This window comes from Anabrus simplex, chromosome 2, assembly GCF_040414725.1.
Source record: "Anabrus simplex isolate iqAnaSimp1 chromosome 2, ASM4041472v1, whole genome shotgun sequence".
NCBI classification, from domain to species: Eukaryota; Metazoa; Arthropoda; class Insecta; order Orthoptera; family Tettigoniidae; genus Anabrus; species Anabrus simplex.
Window position 1 is genome coordinate 105,676,466 of NC_090266.1, and position 26,259 is coordinate 105,702,724.

Below are 26,259 nucleotides of genomic sequence, written 5' to 3' on the forward strand. Positions count from 1 at the left end.
GAAACCACGGAAAACCATCCTCAGGGCTGCCGACAGTGGGGTTCGAACCCACTATCTCCCGGATGCGAGCTCACAGCTGCACACTCCTAGCCACATGGCCAACTTGTCCGGTATAAAATTAAATTTAGAAATAAGTCATCTTAAACTTAGAATAAGTAGTGTCTAACATTGTAATATAGAAATCAAACTGTGTGTCAAAGGAACATCAAGACCATTGCCATTTCATAACAAACTTTTAGACAATTTTAGACTTTTACAATTCTCTTTGATACAAGATTTATCACCACAATGTATCATTTAAACTTAGAAATAAGTCGTCTTAAACTTAGAATAAGTGATGTTTGATGTATGTTATTTTAAGAAAACCCAAGGTTCTTCAGCAGCTGAAGATGGCCTTTTATAAAGCCCAAAACCGGTATTGAAGAATGTTTTAAGTACTTTAATACAAATAAAAGTATTGATTAGGTGGAAAATCCATCCTTAATGATTGTGATCATTGGAATCATCAATATGGGAAGTGAAACTGATAAACTATGATGTCATTGTTCTACGAAAAGTGTAGCATGGTACGGTGGTTCAATTACTGTAGTGGTAGAATTTGTATGCCTGTCTTGGTAGTACTTATTGGTAAAAATCTGTATTTATCAGTGTTTAAAATTTAAAAAAGAAGGCATTGTTAAGGTCTGTTCATAGGTGGTGATAGTTGGATGGTTTTCTTTATAAACGTTTCTAACCACTATATTTGTTCAATATTTTAAAATTTATGTTACAGGGAGAAGAATTCTAAAATTTTCTGTTCCTCATTGAATTCGGATACATCAGTGGCACCACATTGGGATGCTAGTTTCACACCTATTCCGAGTACTGGTGCTGTGAAGAAAATGGCTTCAAAAAGGGATGAGAAGAAAATGCCTTCAAAAAAGAATGAGAAGAGAATGCCTTCAAAAAAGAATGAATGTGTGCAAAAAGAAAATGTACAATCTCAAGTCTTTTATAAATATACAGAATATTTGCAAAGTGTGTATGCTAGTACATTAATGAATGACCTGCTTTTGGAAGAAAAATCACAAATAAAAGTAAGTATAAAGCAATATTTTTATGATCTCTCAGGTTATGTGCCAGTGTTGGGTTTCACTCTCTTCCTACCCACTATCATATATCACTTAATTTATTTCATCACCAGGCGAGATGGCCATGCAGTTAGGGGTGCGCAGCTGTGAGCTTGCATCCGGGAGATAGTGGGTTCGAACCCCACTGTCGGCTGCCCTGAAGAGGGTTTTCCGTTGTTTCCCATTTTCACACCATACAAATGCTGGAGCTGTACTTCAATTAAGGCCATGGCCGCTTCATTTTCACTCCTAGGCCTTTCCTATTCCATCTTCGCCATAAGACCTACCTGTGTTGGTGCGACATAAAACAAATTGTAAAAAAAAAAAAAAAAATTGTTTCATCTCCTTAACTCCTCTGATGAGGTTATCAGAAAGGGTATCCAGCCGTAAAATCTCTACATGAAAATTCATCTCACTTCATACCCGACCCTGTAGAGAAACGGGACAAGGATTGGAAACAGACATGAGCTTATATACAGTAGTAAAATCTGTTTTTGTGCGTTGTTTGCTGCAGGTATTATTGATGAAATGTTTTGAAGCAGTGTTTCCTGTCTGTGGTTGTAACTGCCAGGCTGAGTGGCTCAGACGGTTAAGGCGCTGGCCTTCTGACCCCAACTTGGCAGGTTCGATCCTGTCTCAGTCCGATGGTATTTGAAGGTGCTCAAATACGTCAGCCTCGTGTCGGTAGATTTTCTGGCACGTAAAAGAACTCCTGCGGGACTAAATTCCGGCACCTCGGCGTCTCCGAAAACCGTAAAAGAGTAGTTAGTGGGACGTAAAACAAATAACATTATTATTGTTATTGTTGTTATTATTATTATTATTATTATTATTATTATTATTATTATTATTATTATTATTATTATTATTATTGTAGTTGTAACTGTAGGGAAGTGTGTGATATATCAGGAAGTCCAATTACCTGGGGCAGGAAATATTAATAAAACGCATACATGGTCCTAAAACACCAATACACTCTTACTAAATAGGAGAGATAATCTTACTTTTCCCTTTAAAACAATAATCACCACCACCATGATACTCCTAAACTAGTTGGAAGGACAAGTTGGCAATATCCCTGTAAGTGTAAAATACAGACTTCCTCATTGTTGAAGATGCATTAAGAAAAAATTTGGATGTTATTGGTTTACATTCCATTAACGGTTTTTATGGTTTTTGGAGATGCTAATGAAAAAGGATGATTTATTCAGTTATGAAAACTGTGGGCTCTTATTATATAGTTTTTATTTATAGCAGTTTGCTGATGGACTTTCAATTATCTAGGTCAGGCCTGTACAACAGTGCCATTGCGCCCCTGGTATGCTTCTTTCGAGACCTCTAGATGTAAATTCATTTGTACCAACATTAATCGTAGGTAAAAGTTTAGGATGCTTTTGAAGATACAAGTAATGGTTAAATTCTCATAATTCTGATTTACCTCTTTCTCTTCTTAGCTTTAACAGTACTCATTCTACAGACCACACCTAATATTTTAGAATATTCCCTTAGTTGCTATATGCTTTTGAAGTACACAATGTGTTTTGACAACTCTGTACATTATAATTCCTGCTTTCTGTTGAGTACTAGGCATTGTAGGGAAAGGTTGGGGGATGAAGTAAATATGTTAACTCTTGATATTTCTCGGTTAGAGCACATTTCAGGAAAGTCGCATTGTGAATGTTTCTTTAATTCTTCCTTCTCAGCATACTTCCATTCTTACAAAGTATCTACTGTTCACGGCCATAGAACAGCTTCTCTTTAGATTTAAACTTTATTTATATTTAGTGAAGAACTGAATTTTTATGAACTTAATTTATGTTTATATTGACTGCGAAAACTATATATATATATATCGGTAATTAATTTGGATTATTTTATACATTGATTGTAATCATGACTAAATGGTTAAAAAAATACAGTGAATTTAAGGAACAATACTGTTCCTTAACATGAGCGAACATGCGATGTAAAATCTCACACTAAATACGCAAGTATATGTTTAAATTATTTAGTCATTATTAGCCTACATGTTTCTATTTCATCATCAAATGGCATCAGCGCCTCCATAGCAGGGAGTCAGGTGCTTCCCAATATATGAAAAGATTGGATAGCCCTGATGTAGGTGGTAAGGTTGTGTCATTTTGAACAAGTAGACTTCTTTCTTGTACACTGAGACTCCCAAGACAGACATCACGGGTCTCATGACGGATTCTCCCATGCTGCAGTCTCTGAAGTCCCATTAACTGCGAGCATAGTCGATGCTTGAAGTTTGCAGTTTGTATATCATCAGCGGTTATTGCATGAAATAATGCAGTCATATGGAAACATGGTCGTAACATGTATACCAGTCATTGTTATTAAAAACTCGCTTGAGTTCAAAATTATTATTCAACAATATATAACCATATGCATAATGTTCAGAACTACAGACTAAATATTACTAAATGTGTAGTGTAGTGTACTTTACCAGTACCTTCGTATGTTACATAATACAAAGCATCTAAATCAAACAGTTGGTCTGAGTAGCTTGGATGGTAGTGCTGGCCTTCTGAGTTCAACTTGGCAGGTTTGAACCTGGCTCAGTCTGGTGGTATTTGAAGGTGCTCAAATACCTCAGCTTTGTGTTAGTAGATTTACTGGCATATTAAAGAACTCGTGGGGGGGCAAAATTCCATCATATTGGCATATCTGGAAACCATAAATGTAGTTAGTGGGATATAAAATTAATATTATTATTATTTAAGCTCTTTGAGTCTTTAGGCTTTTCCAGTTGTGAAATTACCAGGGTTTTGCCCCAGTGTAGCAGTGGGCTTAGCCCAGATGGCCAGCATCTTGGAAAGGTGTAGCATTCCAACTGATGAGCCCACTGCTACACTGATGTGAAACGCTGGTAATTTCAAGATTGAAAAACCCTGAAGACTTAAAGAGCTTAAATGTTTTTAAAATTTACCATTGATGAAGTGAAATTATGTTTTCCTCCTAGGAACCTTATTTTTGAACATTATTACTAAATCATACAAATTAAATACAGTGGAACCTTGCTTCTCCATTTTTGGAGGGACCACGGAAGAAAAATGTACAATATAGCCTGTAAGCAAGAAATTCTATTACAGCAACAAAGTGCCACTTTGGAAATCCTTACTGGTGGTAACAACTTTTCAAATATCAAAGTAACACACAAATCACAAATGGAATGAACTAATTGAACCTCCACGAACAAGAGAATTAAACCAGACTTTTCTTAAAGAAAGATTTCCTCACTGGAAACAGCAACAGCTGTATTAGACAATGAGGCTAAAGGGGGATCACTTAAAACAATAGTGGTATTCATAAGACGAGCCCAAGTAGATCAAAGGAAAAGGATAGCGAAGGAAGCTTCAGACCAACTACAAACAGCAAAACAGAATTGTACGGAGGAGGCGTTGCTACTATACTCAGAAAAAAAGGGATATAAAAGAATAATTAAGGAAAAGAAAAACAACTGCATAAAACAGGCAAACAAACAAGCCACACTCTAAAGGCTTTTCTTCTCCCGAACTGACACTTTGAATCTGTCATTCCACCATGGGGTCTCCTTACATCTTTTCCTGGTACTAGTTCTCCCACAAAATTCCTCTGCAATTTTTATTAATGTCCTCTTGAACCTTTCCCATTCCTCTTCTCCTGTTTTTGTATCATCTCTTAGCGAGTTCAATCTTAGTTTTTTCCTGGTATTCGTTGGTTTTCTTTTTCAGTTTCCATATTTTGATACATCTTGTTTATCTGCCCTCTCTCTTTCCTTTCCTAGACCAGTCAGTGCTGTACCAGGTTATCTTATGCCATTCTCTCTGTTTGACTATTGAGTTCCTGACCATCATCACATTTCGTTTGCACAAATCCAGTAGCCTTTCCTCTTTCTCATTTCTTTCTATTTCTCCATCCTTCTGCTCAAGCACGTTCTCATATCCCTTCCTTTCCATGCCTACACAAGCATTCAAGTCGCCCATAACTACGATATTATGGCCTTTCAACGGTCTCTTCAGTTCTTCCTGAAGGTCATCTTTATGCTATTGCGTGCATCCTAAGTGTGGAATATATACTTGTACAGTTTCCTAGGTTTTTCCTTTGACTGTTACTTTGTCTTTCATCAACCTGTCACATCCCTTTTACTTCCTCTTTCAGTCCATTTCTTACTACCACTCCTACTCCATTCCGCTTTCCTTCATCATTTTCTATATAGTACAACCAAGAAACATTCTGTAGCTCTCTGTTACCATACTCGCTCCATTTAGTCTGCTAGCCTCAATACATCCGGGTTTCTTCTTTCCATCATGTCTACAACTTCTACTCTTCCAGTCAGTCTTCGTATATTCAGTGTTCTAATTCATAATCCTGTTCCTCACCAGGATCGTCTGTTACATCCGTCCGGCTTATTGTTCCTCATTTCCTTGAAAGCGAGTTGATATCCATCATCTACTTGCTAGGCCTGTCGTGATTTCACCAGAGGTCCGCTAGCCGCCATCTTTCGCCATCTTTTTCAGATTCCTGTACAGTATTCACAGCTACGGTAGCAGTCTTGGGGCACACGTGGTCCCCACTGTACTTTACATTGATAGACTATTCCCTGCTGGATGACGTTGCCCATCTCCCACGGATTGGATGAGGGGTTGGACTTCTGTGAAACATTTTCTTTTACCATTAATTTGATAATAATTGACAAAAAAAGCAGATGGAAAGGAAACTTTAAAAACCTGAAAAATCTCAATAATAGCAAAATGTTAGAAAAATTGACTTAATGCATGTCTTAAAACATGTTTTGTTATTTTCTGTAGCCAAGCATCTAGCTTTCATAACATTTAAATGAATATTGGAAAACAGATACATTTTAGTGGAATATTTAAGATTATACATACTTCTTGGTAGTTCCCAAACTTTTTCAACTTGCAAAGCCTTTTTTACAAATATCTAAATGGAGCAAACCCCTTATTAATATGCATAATATCTAAGAAACTTAAAGTAACCCAAAGTTGCTGTAGTTATGGCAAGGATTCTGTTCCAAAAATTATGCTACAGTACATTAAATATAGAAACCACAGAAGTTGAAATAATTACATATTTATTTTATATTTAAAACATTAAAACCAAAATTAAATAGTTAATAATACACGGTATGGCATGCATATCTGAATTTCTCCTTGTAACAGACTGAGAAAGCTACTCCAGTCACTAAATATCTGAACATACACTGCATTACAAAGAACTGAAAACAATATGCCTAGTCCACGTAGAGTCATAGTTCAATAATCCAGGTGTAACTTGTATAATTATACCATAACACAGAGCAATAACCTCAAAATCTGCCATCTGGGGAAATTTCAGTGAACTATATCTGGGGGAACAGTGATCTAGAAAAGCTTATACTCTTGCCATAAATATTAGTAAGCCCCTTTATGGCAGACATTATTTCTACAATGTTAAATGAGGAAGACACATTACACTGCTCTTGATGAGAATGTCAAGAGTGCAAACTATCCATTCTAGGCCTCTGAATGCAAGACTTTCTAAGTATTGTATATCATCCAAACTTTCTCTGATACAATTCGTTTAATATGCTTTGTATACCTGGCAGACTTTTTGTTTTCATGGCTAAAAGGTTTACAAGGCCTTTCAGAAAATAACCAAACTTCAAAAATACAGCACAAATATGAAATATTGTCGCCATAAGACATATCTGTGTCGGTGCGACGTAAAGCAAAATAGCAAATACGAAATCTTACTATTTTTTTAAAGTGGCAATGTAAAGTGGAATCTTTCCTAAGTAAACAGCCATTTTCTCATGCATTTCTGAAACAGTTATCACCCAGCAGTTGTTAGTTCGCAAGTGTGTGGAGTGTGCATTACTATTGTGGAAATATCTGAATATTACGAGCAGCATATCAACATTTGCTTCTGCTTCAAACTTTTACGGAGACATGCCAAATGACTGTGACTGTCAGTGCACGAATTATATGCAGTGTTAAGAGTGGTTCCGATTGTAAAAATGTTGGCAGACTATTTTGACATCAACAGTGTTGTGCGCCCTGAATTCCTGACTGAGGATCAAACAGTGAACTACTGATATCTTGAAATCTTGAAACATTTTGGTGGTAGTGGTGGTGATTCTGTACATGAAACTGTCACTTTCTTGTAACCAAAAAAGATTCGCACAGGACATGCTGTCAATTGTGCTTCAAGAAAAGTATGACACAACATGTTTTCTTGTAATTTCTAGAGTCTCCAATAACCTATTTACAAATGGATCGAATGTTCTGTAACTTTCTCGTGGCAAGATGCGTTGTTCTGGACTATTACAGTTTGTTGTACAACATTACACTGGATTTATATATCGTATTTACATATATATGTTATATACTATTAATTATGTGTTCTTACATGAAATAAACTCATGAATATACATACAGCAGACGTGTCCTGACGTAACCTCATGTGTTTTATTACGATCACGATTTATGCCAAATAAACTCCGTACATAACTACAAAAATAATAATAATAATAATGGAGCTCGATATTTTCATTATTTACCCATGGGTTAGATAATTGTTTCCAAGTTATTCTAGTCCATTACATTTGCATCAACTTCAAGAAATTTTGTCAAACATTGAGAGAATTCAACAATTGGCACCATTGAAAGACTGCAACTGGACAACATATGAAATAAATTTTTAACTTGTTAAAGGACAATTAATAAAATGAAATCATGACAGAAAGAAAAAAAATAGTGTACTAAAATTAAACAAACTTCCAGGCATTTTATATTTGTAGCATGATGTACCAGAAATGCATATCAAGTTGACCAGGATACTATACGTGAACATCACAAGTCGGCTACATTGCGCTGTCAGCATCTTGGAGTGCTCACTGAAAGTCAGTGTACACCAAGGTTCTGCACTGTCCTCATTGATCGTTGTCCTTGTCATGGACACGGTCACTTGGGACCTGCAGAGGATTGTCCCTTGAACTTTCTTACATGCAGGTGATGTCCCACTTGCTGATACCACCAGAAGTGGATTGCAGCGTTAAGTTGAAGATTGGAATGGCCGTCTCTCACAATACGGCGTGAGACTGAACAGAGAAGGACTGAATACCTGGAAACCATACTAAGCAAAGGCTCAGTCCAAGTTGATGGAGAGTCCTTAACGAAGACCGTAAGCTTAAGGTATCTGGGATCCTGCCTACAGACTGATAGCACAATAGGTGATGAAATATGGAGTAGGATAAAGGCAGCATGGTTGAGATAGACGGAAGTCGCAGGTGTACTCTGCAGCAGAAGGATGCCACTACATCTGAAGTCCAAAATATACCACATGATAGTATGTCCTGTTGCTTTATACAGTGTTGAATGTTGACCAGCTGACAAAGCTACAGGGCGCCAATTACACACCATGAAATGTGTATGCTCCGTTGGTCGATGGACATCACACCTCTGCATTGTGTCAAAAATGACAGTTTGCCAGCAAATGGGCATAGCATCCATCACTGAGAAGTCATGGGAAAAATGTTTCCAACGGTATTGTCATGTCATGCTGCACATGGAACAGTTGCCAATTTCACCCACTGCTGTAGTGGCGTGACACAGTAAATGCTGATATGAGGACTCTGAACTTTAGACCACATGATACCCAAGATCATGCAAAATGGTGAGCTATGGTTAAAACAGCTGAACCTGCACCAGCAGGAAAATGCTAGGAAGATGATGTTGGTATAATGTACATCTGTATAAAAACAATCACCTCTGTTTGGCAACCACTTCTCTGGAGGACCATGTTTTGTTGGAACCGACAGTGGTCTTTTAGTACAGGTTTTACTGTGCTGCTGGATAACCATCCTCTCTTAACACTAATCAGAGAGAAAATGGAAGAGGTCCAACATTTTGAAATATAAAGGTATGAGAAAAAGAAAGGGAAGGATCATGAAGCTCATGAACATGATAGGCAAACATAATACTGTAAGGGCCAGAATAGAACAAAAGTGTATTCAGGAGGGTCGAACAAAAAAATGAAAGCTAGGTGCCCAACACAAATTAGTGGAAGCAATGGCAGAGTCAGGTAGAGCCCTGTGGTTGCCAACCCATGCTCCCAAGCTGAGAGCCACTGGCCCCCTTTCATTTGCTCTTTATGACAGGCAGGGGGTACTGTGGATGTATTCCACTGCCCTCATCAGCAGGAAGGTAGTGGGATCATAGTTTGTAGAAGCAAGATGAGAGAAGTATAGAAATATCTAGGTGACATTGATTATACTCAGTGTTTGTTTGCTACAAAAGTAGATGATGTAGAGGGGCCTGAATGGAGGGTTATAGAGACAGTGTGTCATTTGGTGAGACTTGAAAATTGAACACTAAAGGATGTAGAAGAGGATTTAGATATATTTTGACTTGACTTTTACTCTTTTCAGGGTTGCCTTGATTCTTTGTCTAAAGAGTTAGAAATGCAGAGAAACACGTTTGAAAAGGCCAGTGTATTTCTTAAAGACATTTCATACTGTGCTGAAAAAGAAGCAGCTTTAAAATCTCAGAGTAACAAGATTGAAGATATTTTGAGTAAGTACACACCTTTTTTTATTGCGATGATTATGATGATGACAAAGGTAATTGAAAAAAAATATTTTATGAATTAAATCTGTTATTGTTGGATTTTAGGAATATTAACAAGTGGCAGTATCAAAGAAATGTTTTTACCAATGTTATTCATAATATGTAATTTGGGAGTGGGGGATGAAACCAGTATAAAAAAAAATTGTAGCAGTTTTATAACTGCCACTCTTCTGACTGTGTTATTCCTTTGCAATAGGCTGGGCAAAAATGGCTGGACAGATTGAGCTGAAATTTGGTGTGAGAATAACTGGCATACTGGATTCATATGGGGGCCCATTTTAATTTTGATATCTTAAACAGTTTTCCATCTTATCTGCTCGTCTGGACCTTTTCCTTCACGCCAGAGTCCTTATAAATGAAATTTGCTGATCGACTGGCTGATTTAAATCAACTTTCTTAATAATAATAATAATAATAATAATAATAATAATAATATTGGCGTAGGGATGTCGCGACCCCATTGCCCAGTGGGTAACCACTGCAATCAGCCACTCAGATGTTGGCGGGAAAACCATACCTAGTTAGAGTAGAAGGAAATGCCTGCCCTTAGCCAGAAAACATCGTGAGGCTCTCCAAGGCTCGCAACCTTGGTTGTATTTTTGTCAGTATGAAATATCACTAACCCCAATCTACAGTTTTTCAACTGTCTGCAGCATGGAGGAAAGTTCAGCAGAAGCTACTACCCCAGTTGGTACCTAATCCGCCTTCGTCTTGAGTGAAGCATGCAGGCCTTTGGATTCTGGAAAGCCTGCACGAATATGCTTGGAGGTATCGAAGACTCCAGGAAAAATCCAACACAAATGCCGGAATTTCTTTGCTACCTTTAACACAAATTCTCTTCGGAAGATTGGCAAATTGAAAAACTGATGAGTTATCCCACCAATCCCATTAATTGCAGCGGTTCAAGAAACAAGATTCACTGATGAAGAAATCTTTGAGTCAGGGGGTTACGGAATCTTTTAAAGGAAAAACTGGTAAATGCGTTCTATAAATGGTTCCCCACCTTGGCACAGGTTTTATAGTCGGTAGGAAGATTCTGGTTTCAGACATTAACTTCACTTCACCTAGTAGCAGAGTTTCAACACTCTCCTTCTGGAGCGCAAAGTTTACACTATAGTGAATGTTCATGCACCAATCAGTCAAGTGAATTAGAGAGACTCAGAAGGAACAGATAAATTCTGGGAAAATCTTGAGGATGTTCTTTGTAAGATCCCAGACAACACATAATTATACCTCTTGGAGATTTCAATGCACAGCTGGGTAAAGAGAGTTCCGGAACATTATCGGAACCTATCCGGCACACCAGAGAACAAACCGCAACAGAGAGAACATATCTGTCAACTCCTCTGATTTATTCGGAAAATATTAGTTTCTTTAACTCTTCTTCTGATTTTCCAATTTATTTTTAGTTCTTCCTATTTTTGAACAATATGACGTCGGTACGGTCAATACTTTTCCACTAGGATAAATTGTGTGCTTGTGTAATTTACGCAACTTCATTTTCAAGTGTATTTGTTTGGCAAGTGTATCATCTGTCGTCTTCGTGTATCGTGTTCCAACTCACTACAGCATCGTGTGTTTTAAAGCTAGGAATTCGGGAGGGCAATCGTCCTACAAGCGAAAGAGGCTAGCGCGCGCTAGCGACTCCGTTAATCAGGACGAAGGGTCGAGTTTCTTGTTCGCGTGCTGTTAACATCATTTCTGTGCGTAGTTTCATTGGAGTTGTTGGCCACACGATTTTTCTTGTGATTCTATGCTTTTTCCGCTGTCAAAGTCGTATGTTAATAATGTATGAGACATATTGATGTGTTTTGTATGTGGTAGTTTTGCATATTTCAGTGCGTTCGTGTTCATTCTTAGTACATAATTTGAATGAGTTGAATGTATTTCGGAGAGCTGTGTCGGTGACAGTTCCTGGTATTTTCTCTTCACATTATGACCACAAAAAATAACAAACGTTATCTCCAAGTGTTGAGAGATACCTACAAAATTTAATTTCAGTTTGTGTTACAATCTAATAAAGGAAACTATTATGCATTTTGTTCAGTGTTTGTTAGATTTTCTTGTAACCATTTTAATGTTTTCATAGTTTAAGATTTAAAATTTTTCAATTCGCCTTGTAACTGTAGGCCTTTTTTCATCAAGACCGTGGTGCATTATACATGATAAAATCAAAGAATTAAAAAAAATCTTTGTATTTTTTTATTTCTAAAAGTTGGCAGGTATGAGAGCGGCTGGTGGAGCTATGTAAGGCTTGGACATCTCCAAATCCCAGTCTCGGGGAGTTCCGAATCGACCACATCGCAGTCTTCCATAAAGCTCAGAGAGATACAGAATGTGAAGCTTCTAAGCAATGCCAATCTAGATTTGGATCACTATTTATCCAAAATCAAAGTTAAACTGATTCCGAGAAACACCAGAAAGATCCACTTGAAGATCAATCGATTTGATACTGCAAAACTATGCTCATGTCCTGAATTTACGAAGTATATAGAACCCCTGAATCCCCAGAACTGGGAAGAGCTACAACAGACCTTGATTACAACAGCAAAGGAAACAGTCTCACTGATGAAGTCAAAGATGCCTTGTGGAATGACGAATGTGTCTCGGTGGTAAAACAAAGACAACTCGCCTGGCAAAAATGGAATTCGGTAAAGAACCAAGATAACTGGGAAAACTTTGTGAACGAGAGATAATGTGCGGCAAAAGCTATTTGCAATGTAAAATGTGCCTACAACAAGAATCAACTAACGCAGATTGAACAAGGTTTCCAGAGGAACAACACACGGGACTTTTACAGAATCTTTAAACACAGTCTAAACAAGTAAAATCCAACAAGCTTACAGTTCAAAGACTCAGATGGGAAACTAGCTTACGACAAAGATAATTGCCAGATTCTAGCAAAGTACTTTGAATCTCTTCTCAGTTGTGTAATTCCAGTATTCACTTTTCATTTGAAGATAACATACACGTCCACCCAGATTCATCCCCTCCAATGAAAGAAAAATCAAACAGACTATCCATTTCCTTAAGAATAACAAGGCACCAGGTGAGGACTCGATAACTGCTGAATTGTGGAAGTATACTGGTAACAAAATTATTGATAAATTGACTGACATCATCAGAAAGATTTGGGAAACTGAGAAACTTCCACATCACTGGACTTCTGCCTTGATTCACCTACTGCATAAGAAAGGGGACAAAACGGATGTTAACAATTACCGTGGTATTTCCCTCCTATTGGTATCTTACAGAATTCTCTCAAAATCTGCAGATTAGGGCAGAACAACAACTTGATCCACAACTGGGAGAGTACCAAGCAGGGTTCAGGAAAGAGCGTTCATGTGCCGAGCAAATTATGAATCTGAAATCTATCCTCTCGTATCTGAAACTAAGGAACAAGAAATTTGTGGTGACCTTCGTTGACTGCAAGAAGGCCTATGACTCGATTCATAGAATCGCTCTTATTCGTGTCCTAAAGGAATTTGGCTTGGATAACAAAACCATGGCAATCATCGAACAGACCCTAGCTAACACAACCTCCAGAGTTAAGTTCAGAGGAGAAATTTCGGACTCTTTCAAGATAAAGACAGGAGTTAGGCAGGGAGATGGGTTCTCGCCCCTGCTCTTCAATTGCGTCCTTGAAAAAGTCATCTGTGAATGGCGCAAAGAAATTAACGATGGGCTCAAAAATGGTGTGAGATTGGGTTACAAGAACATGAACCTTTCAATTGATTACTTAGCTTTTGCAGATGATCTAGCAATTTTGTCTGATTCTTTAGACATGGCTACAAAGCAAATTAATCACCCCAAGACAGAGGCGGAAAAAGCAGGCCTCCAGATATCTTTGGAGAAAACTCAGTTCATAACTAACATCAAGCTAGCGCCAAGAGAGCTAAAAGTAAACAAGGGGGCAATCAAACGGACAGTTAAGTTTAAATATCTTGGCAAGTGGATAGAACCGAACATCTCTGAAAAAGAAGCTTTCGCGTCACGTATGAATAAAATGGAAATGAGTTAACTGACCAAAGAAGTTTACAACAAAAAAGTCCATATCCTTGAATGTAAAACTCGGACATTACTGCACTGTCATAAGACCAGAGGCTTTGTATGCAGCGGAACAAGAAAGGCCTCATAGAAAAATTGAAAATTAAAGAGAGAAAGATCTTAAGGAAAATTCTTGGCCCAATTAAAGACAAAGAGGAATACAGACGTCAGCATAACTATGAGCTGGATACTCATGTCCAGAAGATCTCTGATCTCATGCGGAGAAGGAGAATTGCATTTTATGGCTTTCAAGTCATCCAATCTGCCATGTGACCAGAAGGGAGTTGTTAATCTGGCATCACCCATTCATTCATTTGCTGACTTCTTGCCTGCCACTCTTAAATTCTTACTTGCCATGATGTACCTATAAGCACCTCAGTAGATTTTAAGGTCTTTTTTGATCTAACAGCAGAAGTAACAGGTAAGACAGGTCGAAACCTATCCTGATTTTCTATTGATACAATTGTACTATAAGAGGACAGTGTGCAGATAAACAGCTTCCAGATGTAACTACAAGCTTCCGAAATCATGTGGCAAATCTCTCATATAGATCAATGGGAAGTAGCGCGAGTACTGTACATGTCCATGTTGGTTGGGAGTGGACAGTCCTTACGTCCCAGATATTCAAGGTCAGTGATAAGCAGAGCCGCATGCAGTAGTCAGCTGTCGGGTGTTTCATTGCATACAGCAATAACATAACCATTTTAATGGTTATTTTAAATAAAGCAAGATAGTGAGAATGAATTCCTTGAGGATGACATTTTAAATCCTATTAGCATAGTGGAGTTTGTAATGAGTTATTTCCATGAAAAGGGATTCTTGTTTCCCAGACGAATTAGCTGAAAAGGAAATATTTGATTGATTTGATGTAAAATAATCATTGAGGAGGTTCTCTTGATATACACATTGGAGACAGTGAAAGAGACTCCAGTGATTTCCGTTTGTCAAAAGCTTCTGCCAACAGCAAGTGAAATTCCGGGTCAGAGTTCAAACTAGAATATGACTTAGCAAAATCTAGTTATGCTACGAGTTTGTCGCCATCCAAATTGTCCAGTTCTAGTTAGGTTCCTAGTCCCATAGAAAGTGTGCAAGTAGGCCTACAAGAGGAGGGCTGTGAAATTTTGGTTTAATGAAGGTGGTAAAAAGCCATAATCACTTTCACATGTCCGAAATTACTTTACCGAAGTTAGAGCAATATATTTACTTGTGGAAGAAGCAGTTGGGAATTTTTTTTTTTTGTTATTGGCTTTACGTCGCACCGACACAGATGTCTTACGGCGACGATGGGACAGGAAAGGGCTAGGGCTGGGAAGGAAGTGGCCCGTGGCCTTAATCAAGGTACAGCCCCAGCATTTGCCTGGTGTGAAAATGGGAAACCACGGAAAACCATCTTCAGGGCTGCCGACAGTGGGATTCAAACCCACTATCTTCCGAATACTGGATACTGGCCGCACTTAAGCGACTGCAGCTATCGAGCTCGGTCAGTTGGAAAATACAGGTATTGCAAATCCGCTTCATTTCCCGTATCAAATCTGAATTATTTATTAACCCTCGAAGTGGTAGCTGACGATAGATCGGCAGGTGTGCACCTATCTCATCCGCTGCTGACGATAGATCGTCAGGTCTACCTTACCAGTGAATACAGGTAGAAGAATTTGTGAATATTTACGTTAGATGGCAGCATTCATCAGGCTTGTTTTCTCCTTGGAATGTGGAATGTTTCGGTGTTCAGTACATCCATTTATGTGTGATAACTTTGAACCAAATGAAGGTCGCAATTCGTACAGCTTTGAAACACGTGTTGATTTTGTTGTGACTTGCTTTCATTGTTTACTGTGTGTTATGCACATAACAAAGAGAGTATAAAGAGAGTATAAATGATCCACCTTATATCAATACAAATTATGTTGTTAATACAAAATCACAACATTTTTTTTTTTTCAATACGGACCAAATATGAAGTTTTTAACATTAGTGTGTTATGCACACATGATGGCCACATTTTCAGATTTAAATGATGAAGATACTTTAATAGAATTAAATGCATCTGTAAATTCAAGGCCTACTGCAGCATAATGGATAAGTGTTGTGCCACCTGAGGTAGGTTATGAACACCCACCGGTTAGAGCTCTATCAAGTAACATACTTTTTATTGAATAATTCCTAAAGTATTAACACTATTCACTTAAACTTTGCATGCCTATCATCAGAATTAATTTCTCTACAAAATGTATATTTTAAAAAGTTTCAGAAAATCTGATTAGTCATTTATATTTGATGTGTAAGTAGAAACTATTTTTGATTTTTTTGAGGGGGCATTTAAAGGGGCAGAAAACTTAAAACATATTACATTGAGGGTAAATAAAAACCACTTTTCAAATAGTCCAGTTCATGCTGAATGTTTCGATGTATTGAATGAAAACCTACAACCTGTTTTCCAGTCATTGACCGGGTCAGGGATGTAATGAATGAAGCAGATATAGGCTGTTAGTACGATGGTGTCACCACTCCCAAAGTGATTTATTAATGAATGATAGATGCTATGAAATGAGGATGGAGAGTGTTGTTGGAATGAAAGATGACAGGGAAAACCGGAGTACCCGGAGAAAAACCTGTCCCGCCTCCGCTTTGTCCAGCACAAATCTCACATGGAGTGACCGGGATTTGAACCACGGTATCCAGCGGTGAGAGGCCGACGCGTTGCCGTCTGAGCCACGGAGGCTCGCTTTCGATGTATTATGTGCATATTTTGTGAATAATACATCTGTCAGAGTGACATGCATCAGGTACTGCAAATGTATGGTGCACACCCACTGGTTAGAGCCATTTCAACTACCGGTTCGAGGGTTAATAATTAATTTATTATTTATCACTTTGCTTAAAGCAATCATATAGTATCAAACAGGTGGAAGTTTACTTTTGATTTAATTAATGTAAATACAGGTATGCCGGGAAGTCCGATTGAACATAAAAAATTTTATGTATGAAAAACTCTATTCACGTGTTTAGGAGGTAAGAAGAGGAAGGCAAAATATAAGTGCGAAAGATTTACGACTCTGGGCTTTGGAAATTGCACGTGAACTATCTGTCACAAAAAGTAATGTCTCCGCCTCTCATGCCTGGATCAGCCGTTTCAAGAAGCAAAACAGAATTGGGAGTAGAAAAATTATGAAATTTATGTCCCCTTTGGATATTCAAGATGAAAAACAAAATAAGGCTGAAGAAGAATTTCTGTAGAAGGCTCAAGAATGATTTTTCCATTACACCCCGTCGCGTATTTACAACATTGATGTTTTGTACGTAAATCACTCACTTAATTTAAATAACAACATTTATTACACTTACGACACTTATAACACATTATTAATACATAATACTGAGTACTAATGGGCTGATGCCCTCGGTAACAGTCAGTCACATGTTCTCGTGTCCTCTCGCACGAGGCACCCAAGCATAACAGTCTCTCATCCCCTTCCATCCACACCACTTCCGGCTGGGTGCTGAAGGGTGCTGCTATCTGTCCTAGGAAGTGGTAGCGAGCAACTAGGTGGTCTAGCCATAGCTATGCCGGAACAACTGATCAATGAGGTTTCAAGCGCAAAATGCGATTGAAAATGACTTTCTCTTTTGTAGGTGAAAAACACACACATGATAGCTCAATCGGTTAGTTCACTCACACATTCATACACCATAATGCCAACAACCAGAATGGATGGTTCTTTGTTCCCTAAATTATTTATTGTAATCTAGGAGCCTACTGGAACCTTTGGTCCTCTGGTTTAAAAAAAAAATGTTTAGAGTAGATAACATTGTTGTCACTGCCACAAAATTGGGGAAAAAGGGGAAAACGGAACTGAAAATGTGGTTTAGAGAAGCCTTTTCCTCTGAAGACAACTGTGCCCTGGTTTTTCATTCGTGGAACACATATAGCGATACAACTTGTCTTTTAGACATTCCTCCACATAAAACAATAGAACTGCTTTGATTAAACTGTTTGACAAATTCTTTTTCCAGCAGTGTAAAGCTTTTTACCGTGTATTCACAGAAATTCTAACTTCTTGTAATGATGATAAAGTTGAGGTTCACCACTGGCACAATCCATAAACTGCAGTCTTTTATACATTTTCAGTTTTCGTCACCACGATTTCGAGTTCGTAGTGCCCGCTAAATATTGTTCGGGGAAGAAGAAAGAAATGTGTGAAGAACGCGACAATGAAGTTCTAATTTGTTGTGCTTGGTGTACAAAAAACTTCCCGTTAGCATCATGAATTTTATACCAGTCATTTCTGATACACTCTTCTGAGTAACTGACAAGTGAGTGAAACAATACAGCTTCAGAGTGGGTCGAGTAGACTGCATGCAAATACGCCCTGCCACAACACAACTCCGAGCTGGCTCAGAGATGACCAGCAGTGCCACCCATCAAGCTTGTGTACCTGGATTCCAGGTATGATTTTGAGCCTTGCCGTTAAATGTGGGGGCTGATTCTCCACATGCTATCCTCTTACGGTACAACAATTGTCAGAAAAATGTCAGGATAGGTTTTGATATGTCTTACCTGTTGCTTCTCTTTTAAGAAGTTGGTAAGATGTCTGATGTCCAAACAGAGGATGGGTCTGAGGTGGTGTTGCCTTGTTCTTTTCTTCTGGCGACTATTTCTGGATGGATGTCAGGAGATTCTCTACCAGCAAGACAGTAGATCTTTTCCAGTGGTATGGTACACAGACGGGCAGCCAATTTAGCATATTTCATTGAGTGCCACATCCACAGGCAAGATTTATACCACCCTGGGCATGCATACTCAGCTGCAGAGTAGTACTGCACAAGGGCAGATGTTTTTACTGCATCTCGATGTGCACCTCAAGTTGTTCCAGTATACTCCCATACAGTATTATTTCTAGCAGCCGCAGAAGCACAACATCCTTAAGATAAACCAGCATAGTGAACAGATTTCTACGGTTAAAATGCACGCACGCAAAAAACAAATGCAAAGAAAGATGTAGCACAGCATGTAAAAGGAAATGAAAGCTTAATTGTGATGAGAGACTGGAATACGGATGTAGACAAAGGTAGAGAAGGTAATGGTAGTAAGAGAAATTAGACTAAATAAAGGTATGAAAAAAGGAACAACAAGAAACATGTGGGACAAAATTTTTGCCACCTTGATGTCCCTGAAAATCATGCAAGGTACCTTGTACTGATATGAGGTGGATATATTTCAGCACCTTAAAATATAACCTGATTGAATAGGATCAAACCCTTTGGCTCAAAAAGCTAGCACACTAACATCTGATCCACCCAGTCTGGTCTGTCTTCTTTACCATGAAATAGTTTTCTGCCATTTACTGGACATATGCTGCCTAAATGCCTACTTGTCCCAGAAGTCAGAAGATTAGGATACCATATTAGAATTCAAGGTGAGACTTATTGAGAGCATCTTAATGAACTACAATAAACACGAAAGACCGCAGCTAGGCAGACCTTTGAAGACTCCTCCCCCAACAAGAATCAATGCCCCTCACTACCCCTCATATAGTCCACCTCCTTGGCTGAATGGTCAGTTTAGTTGCATTCGATTCAGAGGGCCCTGGGTTTGATTTTCGGCCAGATCGGAGATTTTAACCTTAAATGGTGAATTTCTCGGGCTTGGGGACTGGTTGTTGGTACTGCATCCAACATTCCTGCAATTCACACACCACAAAACACTTACCTCCACTACAAAAACATTAAAAGCCATACTGTAACCTCTTGGGGAAACCGAAACACGAAATGGATAATTTATACCTGGAATAAAATATAAACGATGAAATTGGGCGCCACCTGTGAAAGATTCACAGGAATAATTGACTCAATAGAGGATGAATGAACGTCTCCCAAGGTGACGGTCATCAGGCTGATGAGGCTCCTAACTTGCTTCATTGCCTTACCTGCTACTATTTAATTTTGAAAATAAATTTGGGTAGCATGCCAGGTTTTTCCTTACTCCACCAATAAAAGATTTACTGTAAGTTTCACTACAAGAACTTGCTCCCAAAACATGATAATGTAAAACAAAACAAATACCAACAAGAATCATCATGTGATGAGACCAACTTGTTTTGCTGCTTACAGAAATAAACATCCACAGACATGTATCTACACACCACAAATGTACTTGGTTCTTTAGGCTGCGCTTCAGATTGATGATTTCATACGGATCAGACGACTACCCGTTCTTAACCATATTTACATGAACAAAATAGCATCACCGTGTAATCAACTTACCATGGGTTATAACTGTATGAGAAAAGGAAACGATCCCAGTCATCTCAATATACTGGGGCCGATGACCTGCGACAAGCATCATCTCAATATACTTTGTTAATCAAACCATACAACTTCACAATGTCAAAAGGCTGCTGTGGAATGGATGAACGATTAATGCCATGTCGAATCAATCAAAGAATGACCAGGCACTGAACACTTGGCCTAAAATTTCATCTAGCAATAATTAGTTCTGTGTACAACACATTAGCTCCAGATTACACATATAAACCACCACACATACGGTGCATTTTCTCGGAGAGAAATAATCCAGAGTATGACTGACAAATGAACTATATGTAGCATCTTCCGCAGACTGCACACTGGGAATGAACTTGTAATATTCTCGTAATACACTTGTAAGGACTCCTTAATGCCTTTGTAGTCTGCTCCGTAATGGTACAGTAATGACTCCACAATCACTGTTCTTCAACACTACTAACTTCGTGATGTATAATTGATAATCACCTCTTCGCATGTGCTTACGTATATGTAGGCTTGCTCCACGTGGCTCTAGCATTACCAAAAGTCCATTGGTAGCAATGTTCTCATTGAAACTACTTCAAACGTCTCAGTCAACGCAACTTCATTCAAAATTGGAGTCTCTTTGCATTTAGGAAAAATGCAATGGTTGTCTTATGTTCCTAAGAAATACCAGAATGTCATCGTCTTATTGACAACGCATGATTAAACGGGTTTGATGAAGCTTCGCAAAACCTTAAAAAAAAAAAAAGAACCTGTTGTGACTTTCTGTATAACGTTACCAAAGGCGGAGTGGATGTCGTCTATGGCATAAAGTCTGAGTACTCAGTTGCAAAAATCTCATTTCGGTGCCTCTTAGAATATCATCTTGACGTTGGTGGGATAAATTCACAAATCATTCTTGTGACAGTATTAATGGACTTGGATTCTTTGACAAGTGATTTTAAATTCGTATCACATAATGGATTTAAGCTAGTGTGCATCGCAACGCTGTCTGTTGGCGTAGCCAGTTACTAAAGCCTCATCCAGTTGGTGGCACTCTGCGACACTGGAACTAATAGTTGAAGTAGACGAGAGAAAAATGGCCTTTGTATTAAAGGTCAAGATGGATGTTGAGTTGGATGCAAGTTGGTGTTTGTGGCAAAAAAGAATATCTGGAAGGCTAGAATTTGATCCTGAATAGAAACCACTATCAGTTTCATAATTGACAACCTTTTTCTTTATAGCCGCAGTTATTTAATTTTTCTGGTGTTAATTATTTTTGGGCAAATCAGTTTTCGTATGCTCATGTGGTAACTTTGTTTAATTCTATTATTTCACCTTTACTTAGTCAGTATTGAATTCTGAACCTTAAGTTAAATATAGAAACCTTTTAGTATGCTGTAAATCAAAATAGTGTGTAGGACTGGTCCCGGTGGCCGTCCAATCGGCAGATAAACTAAGTAATTCACAATTATTCTATTCGGAATCCTTAAATACTGCTAAAATGAAAACCTTACTTCGGTAAACATCTTTTCTAGTAAGATTCAAAAGCTATATCATAATTCTAATCCTTGGTTAAGGTTTATTCAAGGTATGTGATCATCTTGTTTGTGAGAGTAGGCCTAAAAATTTATAACATTTTGATGCATTCTTCTCTAATGTAAACGAAACCTCAAAATTATTGGTGGCAGTGAGGCTAGTTTTATGTGCGCTATTTTGCCTTGCCTATTATTATGGCCTGTTGCCGGGTTACGGCTTTTAAAAAAAATGTTTTTTTGAGTTTTTTTTTGCCCTCTCTGTTGTTGAGAAAGATGGCTATCTTTGAATGTTACTGATGGATGGAATGGTTGACTGATGACCATAAAATTGATTCTGCTAGCTTGTTATTTAGATGTGGATCCTATTTGTTGATTTATTTATGTTAGTCAATCTATTATTTATTGCCAGTTGATTGTACATGTTCAAGCAGTAAATTTAATTATATTTAACTATCATGATAGCAAACACTCGTAATAGAGTAGGTTTGTCTTCCAGGCAGGATGCCTCTTCATCTATACGTTCGGAGGTGACTATACAGTCCACTGCGGGAGTTACACAATTTGCCACAGTGATGACATGTAGTCCTAGGTGGAGCAGTCATGTTATTTCTATGTCTACTCAACACTTCTTTTTCTTTCCTACATTGCCTCTTGTCATTCGCTATACGTCGGCGGTTTTCTTCAAAAGACAGTGTGCCGTAATGGACTAGTGATCTCCAGGATGAACGGTCAAGGGCTAAGTTCTCCCAGTTATCAACATCAGTGTTACATCTCTTCAAGTTAGCCTTGATTACATCTTTAAATCGCTTTCTCTGACCGCCTACACAGCGTTTACCTACTGATAGCTCGGAGTAAAGCACTTGTTTGGGAATGCGATTATTGGGCATGCGAACTATGTGCCCTGTCCATCGTAGCTGGTGTCTTAAAACAATCAATTCTATACTGGTGGTGTTTGCCTCTTCAAGAACGCTGATATTTGTGCACCTGTCTTGCCAAGTTATTTGCAGTAATCTCCTCAAGCAACGTTGATGGTACTGTTCCAGCTTCTTAAGGTGTTGATTGTAGCATGTCCAGGATTCAGATCCGTAGAGTAAGGTTGGAACTACAACAGAATTGTGCACAAGAATCTTTGTTGTGATATTGACATCATGGTTGTCAAAAACTTGAGATCTTAACTTAGCAAAGGATGCTCCTGCACGGTTAATTCTGTGTTGGATTTCTGAATCTATATTTGCGCTTGATGAGAGGGTGCTGCCAAGGTATGGGAAGGTGTTTACAACTTGAAGGCTCACTCCATCAATTGTGACACTGATATCTCTTTGACCTTCCCCAGGGGCTGGTTGGTATAGGATCTGCGTTTTGCTGGTATTCAGTTTGAGTCCGATCTTGTTGTATGCAGCAGAAAAAGCATTCAGGATTATCACAAGCTCTTCTTGTGCCTGAGCCACGACAGCATTATCATCATAATACCAATATAATGGTCCGTTATTGGACATTATAAATTTTCCAGCTAACTCATTCTTGGTTGCCTGCGTTTCGCTCTCATAGTGTATTGGCACTGCTGGTGGCTTCAAGTAGCCTATGCAGTGGCCTCCTCGGTATGCACTAGCCTTGCGTCTTGGGAGGTGTCCTAAGTCCCAACTGACGAGCCCAACTTAACACACGTAGGCGAAACGCAGGCAGCCAAGAATGAGTTAGCTGGAAAATTTATAATGTCCAATAACAGACCATTATATTGGTATTATAAATTTACTCATTCAGGACAAATATATCAGCATTATCATCAGCATACTGTAACTCGACTAATGCTGCAGACGATGTCAGAGTTCCTGCCCTTAAACGGCTCGAATTAAAAAGTTTACCATCCATCCTGTAAGTTATATGAATTCCTGGAGGGAGATCATCTCTGACAAGTTCCATGACAGCGGCAACATACAAGGAAAACAAAGTGGGGGCTATCACACAGCCTTGCTTGACACCGGTATTGATATGGAATGGCTCTCCAATAGAGCCATTGCCAATGACAGCTGCCATTATATCAGTGTAGAGCAATTTCAAGATGGCAATAAATTTCTGCGGAAAGCCTTATAGAGCTAAAAATTTTCCACAAAGCTTCTCTGCTCACAGAGTCAAATGCCTTAGTAAGATCAATAAAGGAATTATAAAGAGGTCTATTTTGTTCTCTACATTTTTCCTGAAGTTGACGAGCTGTGAATATCATATCTGTGGTTCCTCTAGAAGGCCTGAAGCCACACTGACTCTCTGGAAGTATTTTCTCCACCAGGGGTACAATACGATTTGCCAAGATTCGAGCAATAAGCTTTCCCAGGCACGACAGTAAGGATAGTCCCCGATAGTTATTGCAGTTTGTTCGATCCCCTTTCTTAAATATGGGAACTAACAGACTGTCTCTGAAATCAGGAGGCATTTCTTCTGTGCTCCTAATTTTGACAATCAGTTCATGTATGTGTCTTATTAGTTTCTCACCTCCTTCTTTGAGAGCTTCAACTGGTATACCATCATGACCAGAGGCTTTGTGACGCTTTGCTTGATTGACAGCATGCTTAACTTCATCTGGTGTTGGTGGGGAGCAAAGTTCTTCATTGATGGGAGCTTGTTTTAATATATCATACACCTGTTCATCAATAATCGAATCCTGGTTCAAGAGGTCTTCAAAATGCTCTTCCCACCTATTCATGATGGAGTTCTGATCTTTTAAAAGTGTACTTTTATCACTGGACCAAAGAGGATTTCTCCCAAAGGTGGTGGGACTATAAACTGCTTTTGTCGTTTGGAAGAACTGTCGTGAATCTTTATCTGCTAGATATTCCAACTCTTTTGCCTTTGCTGTCCACCATGCATTCTTTAGCTGACGGGTTTTTCTTTGGACATTTGCTTTGGCAATACTTACAGCTTGTTTCTTAGAGTGGGAGTTCATGTCCCTTCGCCATGCTTGCAAGGCTTTTCTCTTCTCTGAGATCAGTGCTTCAATTTCTTCGTTATTTTCATCAAACAGTCCTGATGTTTTCTGGTCTTATATCCTACAGTTTCTTTGCAAGCATCTTGAATAGTGGTCTTCAGACTCTCCCAGTGTTACGTTACATCAAGTTGATATTCCTTCAGCAAAGTCCGATGAAGGAGCTCTCTGTCTTTTGAAGTAATTTCTGTATTGCCAAACTTCTCTGTGTCAAAAGTATGTCTGAAGCTCTTCTGTTGTTTCCTCCTCTGGGTGGACAGTGACAAATGCATCACTGATCTAATAAGTCAGTGATTTGTCCAACAGTCATCAGCTCCCGTCATTGCTTTGGTGATGAGAACATCGCGTAGATCTTGCTTGCGGACGATTACATAGTCAATGAGGTGCCAGTGTTTCGATCTAGGATGCTGCCATGATGTTTTGAAGCGATCCCTTTGGCGAAAGATGGTGTTGGTGATTATCAACCCATGCTCAGCACATTTTGTAATACCATTGGAGTTTTCACTGCCAACTCCCTCCTTGCGAATGACACCATTCCATACTTTATGGTCCTTTCCCACTCTGGCATTAAAATCACCAAGCAAGATGATTTTATCTAGGCAATTGATGTTTGATAGGATGCCATCCAGATCTGAATAGAAGGTTTCTTTGATGTCCTCATCAGAGTCTAATGTGGGGGCATATGCGCAAATTACTGTGGCATGCTGGTCGTCATTTAATCGAAGTCTTAATGTCATGATGGGTTCATTATGTCCAGTTGGAAGTTCCAGCAGGTCTCTGAGAAGCTTTTTCTTGAGAGCAAAGCGTACTCCATGTGTTCGGTGTTCGCTGGTAGGTTTACCCTTCCAGAAGAAAGTGTATCCTGCTCCGTTTTCATTCAACTGACCTTCAGCAAGACGGGTCTCCTAGAGTGCTGCTATGTCGATATTGTATCTTTGTAACTCTCCACCCACAAGGGCTGTTCTCCTTTCGGGTCTCTCATTTGAAGTGTCATCATTAAGTGTTCTTATGTTCCATGTAGCAAAGTATAATTTCTTTCTTGTTCGACCGCATTGAGGTGATACCATTGGACGCGGCTATCCAATCGGTACTAGAAGTGGCTGACTATGTTTAGGGCACCTTTTCTAGCCCCTTCCCCATGTGAGGTGAGCATAGTGGACCCTAAATGGAACTGCTCAGTCGTAGATGCAGCAACCGAATTGCTCTACAGCCACAATCCTAAGCAAGACGACAGATCACACATCTACCGCCTATGTGCCAAGTTATCACTAGAGGCTTTCAGACATCACAATCCTGCCCCCGTCGCAACTTCCTGATCGCCGCTGGACTTTTGGAAGAGTCAATCTGTTGTTGGAAGACTGCTGTGTGTGAGATTCTTTTAGAAAGAGAGTGTTGCTGCACTTCAACAAACGCACTGTACTTGATGACTTAAGAACTGTTTTCAATGGCAAGCCGATGCAAGACGATTGAAGGGTTCCTAGTCACTGCAGCCTTCGTCCACCATTCCAGCTGAGGAGGGACTTACTGTCCTTACGCCTGGTCCGCCGTTGAGGACTTTCTATGCCGTTGACCAAATATGGTTCATTCGCCTTGAGGGGAAGTATTCAACCCCAAGGGCAAGAGAATGCCCTGAATTTAACTATATTCCTTCCCTATTTAACCAAGGCCTGTTGTGATTCTGAGGTTCTGGA

The 26,259-nt window shown here is 39.0% G+C and overlaps 1 protein-coding gene across 2 annotated transcripts in view; it reads left to right on the forward strand.

The window, feature by feature from the left end:
* The window catches only part of LOC136864966 (uncharacterized), a 160,228-nt gene that overhangs the window by 62,665 nt on the left and 71,304 nt on the right, over positions 1 to 26,259 (forward strand). For both annotated transcript variants that reach the window (XM_067142372.2, XM_067142373.2), the window contains exons 2-3: positions 773 to 1,076; positions 9,541 to 9,685. In XM_067142372.2, coding sequence (XP_066998473.2) covers positions 773 to 1,076; positions 9,541 to 9,685 — 449 coding nt within the window. The remainder of the gene's footprint in view (positions 1 to 772; positions 1,077 to 9,540; positions 9,686 to 26,259) is intronic.